At 32.6% G+C, this 7,625-nt stretch overlaps 1 protein-coding gene across 1 annotated transcript; it reads left to right on the top strand.

Annotated features, from left to right (window-relative positions):
• Window positions 1-929: 929 nt before the first annotated feature.
• LOC135138194 (6-pyruvoyl tetrahydrobiopterin synthase-like) lies at window positions 930-1,627 on the top strand. The gene is made up of 3 exons (XM_064068108.1): window positions 930-1,098; window positions 1,148-1,227; window positions 1,281-1,627. The coding sequence occupies exons 1-3, from the start codon at window positions 1,025-1,027 to the stop codon at window positions 1,556-1,558; spliced, it is 432 nt and encodes a 143-aa protein (XP_063924178.1). The 5' UTR covers window positions 930-1,024; the 3' UTR covers window positions 1,559-1,627.
• The last annotated feature ends 5,998 nt before the right edge of the window (window positions 1,628-7,625 follow it).

Genomic DNA, 7,625 nt, shown 5'->3' with positions numbered 1-7,625 from the left:
ATGTAGTTTCTCCCATGATAAATAATGATCAAATGAGTCAAAGTAGTAGGTGTCCTTATTCTTCTCTTATGGAGTACACTGTTATGTCACCATGGATTCGAACAGGGAAGAGATATTTAATGCTTATTTTGCGTTATTAATTATGTTTTCTACGACTTGAATTTTGGACATTTATTCTTGAACACTCTCACAGTGAAGTGTGCTAGTGTCTCTTGTTCATATTTAAATTGGCCAGTGGCCACCACACTATCGTAACAACTTGAGTGCTACCATCCAGTTACTTTCATTAAGGTTTCACTCTTTCTGTCTGTATTTAAATTTGAGATGTTAAAATATTTGAATCGATTTATAACATTTGATTTTTGAAAACTGAGGAGGTTTTTGCAGGAAAATAAGTCCCCAAAGGTTTACAGCTTTGCCCTCCTGAGGAAGAAACACAATAACGTGGGGTTTCATTTTCTTGACAAAGTTTTGAATTTTTTATTTCATTTTGGCAAGATGTTTAAAGTCCCACAATAGTTTTTTAGGAAAAACTAGATATAAATAAAGGGCAAGTAAAATTTGTTTCATAAAATTTTGTGATGACGTTATCAAATTGTTGATCGGAATGGACAAATACATTTTAATTAACGTAAATACAAGATAATCTTAAAGTAGGTACACCTAAAATTTCAGAGTAATCAAAACGAACAGACAGACAGATGGAAGAAGGAGGTCGATATGTTCGTGAATTTTAAGAAAATTAAACACGTAGTCTTAAGTACAAAAAAAAAGAGTGATTTACCCCTAGACTGAATTTCAGTATTATTATTATTCCTATGAATATGTACCGGTCAGATAAAGATAAAAGAGTTCTGAGACTGTATTAGTATAGGTAACCAGTAATACACCGCACAAAGAAGAGTTGACACCCTCTATCCTTCACAATTTCCATTTTCTGGTGTGCAAATATGTCATAGTAACCACAAAAACTGATAAAATGAACTAATACATATCTACAGGTGGTTGTTGTTGTAGTAGAATAATGGTTGATAGAAAGAACCCAAAAGCCTACCAGACTAGAAGAATTACGTTTTCTGCATGTCATCGACTACACAGGTAGGTGTAACACTTTTTTTGTAGAAATAACACAAAAATACTGTTTCAGCCCTTTTTTAGATGATGCAGAAAATGAAAAAGTTTATGGAAAGTGCAACCATATAAATGGCCATGGACACAATTACATAGGTTTGTATTCTCTCCTTAAAAAAAATAAATAAATAAATTCACTTTTCTTCTAGTGAAAGTAACCCTCTTTGGGGAAATTGACCCTAAAACAGGGATGATACTCAATATGACAGAACTGAAATGGTACATGGAGCAAGCTATAATGAAACCTATGGACCATAAAAATTTAGATAAAGATGTCGAATATTTCAAGAGCCGACCTAGTACAACTGAGAACCTTACAATTTTTATTTGGAAGCAAATGAAAGATATTATGACGAGTCCTGAACTGTTGTATGAAGTTGAGATTTATGAGACAGAGAATAATATTGTAAGGTATAGAGGAGAATGAGTAATTGCATTGATTACAAATCCACATTCCACTGCATTGATCATATGAATAAAAGTATATATAAATGTAGCATTACGTTTTTTTTAACAATGTATTAAGTGTTTTTTCTCAAACGACTAAGTCAAAAAAGTACAATTATAATTTGTTGCGTTGTATTATGCGAAAAATGAAAAATATCGGACTGAGCCTGTTGGCAATCCTGGATTTTTAAACGAGATTGGTATCATGATGTTTTCTATAATTTCCATATATCAGCCCCAGAATTACTTCAGTTATGCCAACATAAACGCAAGTTCACATTTTGTTTAAAAAGTGCTGTCAACAGACTCAGTCATTTCTGATCACGCGGTAGAAGAAAATGTAAAGATAAGTCACGTTTATGTAATAAATTCTTATAGTTAGTTTTTTAAATACCTATATTTTATTGAAAGAAAAACTAAGTGGAAGTACTACGATTCTGTATAATGTCTTCGAAAATGATAGATAACAATTTACAGCACTTTGAACCATGAAATTTTATGAAGGGTAATTACCACGTTTGGGCTACAATCTTACTGTGATTCATGTTGAACTTTACCTATATTAAAAGTGGGTGAAGTGATATAATCTTGGTTTGTAAGTTACATAACGTTGTCGTAACGTTGTGTCTTTTTACTTCTGGTTTGGAAACCACATCTCACTACCCAAAAAAGTTTCGATATATTTATGTTAAGCCTGCTAAATTCCACCGAAATTATGCAGAAATAGCTCGTTATTACTATCGGTTTATTTTTTGCCATGTTAACGTAGTGTTTTGCAATATACCTATCGAAAGCAGAGTGCTATTTTTTTATATACAAACTGGCTTTAGAACCAAGTTCTTATTTATACAGTAAAAGTTTGAACTATTTTTGTCAAGCCTACAGCCTACATACATAAATGACAAAAAAATTATGGAACAAACCTTCACTAACCTTCACTCGACAGATTTTGTGAAATAATTGAGCTGCGAAAAGTTTTAAAAACATTCGTTAAAATCAGTACCTACTAATTTTTCCTTTAACTTAAACCTTCACTGTTAACGTAAAAAAATAAGTGAACTGATATGATTATACAAAAAATGTCTATACTATTAATAAAGAGGAAGATAAACTATACAGCCGTGCATTGTTGTTTTTTTTTAATATACTTTCAGGAAGTAAATGACATGTACTAAATTAAATTTCAAATATAATGTTGAATAATTTATTGGAGAGAAAATTGGATAAACACGGCGTCGGCGGTTAAAACATAGTGTTTTACTTTTTAGGAAAATAATTATTTCAACATTCGCGGTTTTTGATTACATTGCCGACACTTCTGTAATCAAGACTGTAAGTTTTCATATTTCCGGAACCTCAAGTATTAATATATATGAATGGAATATCAAATAATGTCAACTAGGTACTTGATGAGAAAAAATTGGCCTAAAATTATTTAAACAAAGTTCTCCTCTCCTCTGAAGTAGATAAAACTTATGATTTTTATTTTTTTTATATGTAAGTTTACGCCTGAATATTTGTACATAGGCAACCCATTTTACGTTTTATAAACATCTTTGATTAATTTTTATTTTTAAATAATAATGAACGCATAGATATCAATGATCAGAATCAAAATTATGACAAATTATTTCTATCAGCCAAATATATTCAAGTTTCTTTTGCTTTACAATGTTTTCGAATTCTGAAAAAACAGGCATGCTATTAATATTGGAAAAGTGTCACAAAAATTTTGATGCTTCTGTTCGTCTCTACACCAGACAATATCCCAATAGAAGAACTCTCTTAAATCAAGTATTAAATTATTGAAATTAAAAAAAATAAAGTTAGAAATCGAACTGTAACAACGCCGGATAATGAAGCTGCTCTAATTGAAATTGTAGCAGAAAATCCCTACGTGAGTCAAAAACCGATTGCAAGACAAATGGAGATTAGTTTGGGTTCGGTTTTCAACATCTTAAAGGCAAACCGATTTCATCCATACCATGTGACAACTGTCCAACATTTAACAGAACGCGATTTTATCCGACGGTTAGTGCTTTGCGAATTCGTGAGGGCTCAATTACGAGACAATGAAGATTTTTTATTTAACGTTTTGTTTACGGATGAAGCCACATAATTAGATTTTTTTCTTTGGGGGAAGGTGAAAAATGACGTTTATGGTGTCCCAATCGAAAATGAAAACCACTTACGTGAAAGGATAATAGCGTTATGCAGATCTATAACTCCCGACATGTTTGATAAAGTTCGTAGAAATTTTGAACTTAGGATAGGATTTTGTAAAGACAGTGGGGGCAGGCATTTTGAACATTTATTATAAATTCGTTTTCGTTGTAATCTGATCCATTAATAAATTGAGTAATAATTTTTTCAATTTTGTCATTATTTGTCATTGACATATTTGTCATTTTTCTTCTGTGATTGCTATGATTGCTATGATGCAGAATCCCGCACATATTACGGAAAAAGCAAAAGAAATCGTACTGGATTTACTTCCAGCGATGTACGAAAAGGAATATCAAATATTCCTACGATGGAAAGAAGAAAAAAAAAATTGTAGTAGTAGATGAACATGTAATGTTAAATTATCTTCATGAAAAGGTAAGTGCCGCCTTTATGTTCAATATTTATAAGCCTTACACATCGTGATTATCGTGATAATTTCCGTATTTTGTTACAGTCACAAGAAGTAAAACAATCTACTCTCTGGTCAAAATATTCAATGTTTAAAGCTGTTTCGTCTGTCAAAGAAAATATTGAAATAAACAAGTTTTCCAGAGTCATTGCGTTTTTAAAGAGAAATTCAGTAGGATACGAGCCCACGAAGTCAAAAGTTTTGACACGTCAAGAAATTGACACATTTTTGACGAATGCAGACTATATGAAATATTTATTAATAAAGGTAAGTTTAAAAAATATTCTATGTATCAGATAGATTTATTTTTCATTTTGTAGGTTGCCCTTCTTTTTGGTGTGTGTGGTGCATGTAGGCGTGAGGAGCTACATTCACTAAAAATTCAAGATATTGTCCAAAAAGACGAAGAATGTCTATAACAATTCCTGATACTAAGAGCAACATTAAGAGAGTCTTTCCAGTGATAGCTAAAGGCAAAGCTGTCAATGGCCTGGAATTATACTAGAAGTTTTTACGATTACGGCCCGAGACAGTTCAACACGATTATTTTTTCATTTGTTATCGTAATGGAAAATGCACTGTCCAACGTGTAGGAATTCATTCTTTTGCGAAAATGCCCTCAGTTGTTGCTGAATTTCTTAACCTGCCCAATCCCAAGGAATATACAGGGCATTGCTTCCGACGAAGTTCTGCATCTCTGGCGGCTGATAGTGATGTTGATTTAATCTCCCTGAAACGGCTAGGAGGATGGAAGTAATTTTTTTGCAATATAATTATTGTTTTCTTTTAAATAGTAACAAACTTTAGGTCGTCTTCTGTCGCAGAATCATATATAGAAGAATCTGTTGAAAGGAAGAAGATATGCAGACAGTTATTGGGAGAAAAGCAAAACGAACCATCGACTAACACACTATTAGTTACTACTGAAGCTACTTCCACGACATCAAGAGACATCAGCCTGATACCTTCAAGCTCCTCAGGTATTTCGTTTGGACACAACTGTTTTCAGGGAGCTCAAAACTGTTCATTCCATTTTCATTTTGAGAAATAAATATTGTATTGTTGTATCTACTCCTTTAGAATAAATGTCGTTATTTAATTATTGTTTTTATAGTTTGTACTATTCAGTCCCAAAAAGTTGCCATGGCAACTTTTTCGTACTAGTACGAAAAAGACTCATTTTACGGACACTTTTGAATCCCTAAAATAACCATTTTTGGGAGCGAGTACAAAAAAATATTTTTTTAGGTTGTCTTTTTTACAATCGTTGTAAAACATAACTAAGTCGCAAAATGTCGCGTCCATGGTCCGGAGGAGAGGAGAGATTGGAAGAAAGTGACATTGATGTCGAAAATTGGAGTGACATTGAAGAGCAAATTATCACTAGCGAAGAAAAAATACATCACAAAACTTTTTTGAGTGATGATGCCAAACAAATTGTAAAAAACTTTTTCGAGTCACTAAAAGCCAGCGGGAACAGTGAGAGAGGCTTTGTAATGCAAACAGTAAACTTGACAAAAGTTGCATATTCAACAGTGCAAAAAATTGTACGAAGGGACGTTACGCCGCGAAAAGTACGGTGTGATGCTGGTGTTTGTCGTGCTCTTGACGAAGTTAGAGATGAGGGTGATTCGAGCGAAATGGAGGTTTAATGTTTAAGAAATTTCACAAAATATGTAACTATACTTACAATTTTTATGATAAATAAATCCAAAAATAAATTATTACCTTATTTATTTTCAAGTAAAAATAGGTAAAACTAGGAATAAATAAGTACACAATATAATTTCGAACAAATTAAACTGAGTTTGACCCTGGAATGATTGACTTTTACCAGGTATAAAGGATTAAGCGTATGGCCTATCTACCGCTTAGGGTTGGCAAACCCTAAAAGTCAAGTCAGTTTTGCAGGTAGTTTTACTCTCTTATTTTGGAAGCAAGTATAAAAACGTGTACATTTTTTTAAGATTTTATTCAAAATATACCTAATTGTTCCCACCCTCCCCTAACTGATATAAAAAAAAATTGGTCCAAAGTTATTTCGACAGAACTTCTCTCGCTTCTTGAGTACAGTCCAACAAATACTGATTCTATGAAAAATTATAAAATTTAATTTTGCGGAATTTTAGTTTTTTGTAATAACCTTTATGGAGTAAAAACAATATAGAAGGTACTAGTCACAGTGTATTAGAAAAAAAGGTTTCATCTTCTTAAAAAAAGACATTTGGGAGCCCAGAGAAGATTTAATATTCTTAAAAAAAGACACTTGGGACCCCCGAGAAGGTTTCACATTTTTAAAAAAGATAGCCTGGACTCCCGAGAAGGTTTCCCACTCTAAAAAAAAACAAAAAACATTTGACGACCTCGAGAAAGTTTTACATTTTTAAGACAGTTGGGACCCTCGAGAAGGTTTCACATTAAAACAAGAATATTTGGAGCCCCCGACAAGGTTTTACATTTTTAAAAAAGACAATTGGGACCCCCGAGAAGGTTTCACATTAAAAAGAAAATATTTGGGGCCCCTGAGAAGGTTTTACATTTTTGAAAAAGACAATTATAACTCCCGAAAAGGTTTCACATTCTAAAAAAAAACATTTGACGCCCTCGACAAGGTTTTATATTTTCAAAAAAGACAGATGCGACCCCGAGAAGGTTTCACATTAAAAAAAAAAGACATTTGGGGCCCCCGAGAACGTTTCACATTTTTAAAAAAGACAGTTCAAACTCCTGAGAAGGTTTTCAAGAAAACATTTGCCCCCCTCGAGAAGGTTTTATATTTTTAAAAAAGACAGGTTGGAGACTCGAGAAGGTTTCACATTAAAAAAAATGGTCGAAAGTTGTTTCGACAGAACTTCTCTCGCACCTAAACCTAAAGAACAATGAAACATATCCAGCCTTTTCTAGTTGAGTTTTTCTTTACAGAAGTTTGTGGTGACGTCATCAACATTTTTGCAAGGACACGTATGTCAACTTGGATTGATGCAGTGTACCTAATACTAAAAATAGCAGTATTCTTAGAATTTTACGGCTGTAAGTATAATCCGACAAAATCCAGCTCTTAAAAAATATATATAAAATTTGATTTTACGATTTTCGTTTTGTGAAAACCGCTGTAAAGTCAAAACCAGAGGCATAAATAACAACCTTTCTCCTCCAGCAGTAGTTAATAACTATCTGAAGCTCAAGTGTTTATTAATGTTTATACATCGAAAGAATGTCACGTAGAAATGAGTTTGATTTGATGAGTTTGTCTTCCCAAAACACGACCAAAATTATTATTTAAGCCACATTCGAATAAAATGGTCTGAATATTATAATTCTTACTTTATCACTATTATATAAAGAGGTGCGTATTCTTCATATTTTCGAGAAATTGGGGTGACTCGTTCTTAATTTGATCAATAAAAAATTT

This window comes from Zophobas morio, unplaced genomic scaffold (genome assembly GCF_036711695.1).
Source record: "Zophobas morio isolate AGI-343-1 ecotype UQ-CSIRO unplaced genomic scaffold, CSIRO_AGI_Zmor_V1 ptg000030l, whole genome shotgun sequence".
NCBI classification, from domain to species: Eukaryota; Metazoa; Arthropoda; class Insecta; order Coleoptera; family Tenebrionidae; genus Zophobas; species Zophobas morio.
Note: the sequence above shows the minus strand (reverse complement) of the source record. Positions and strands in the feature narration are given on the sequence as shown.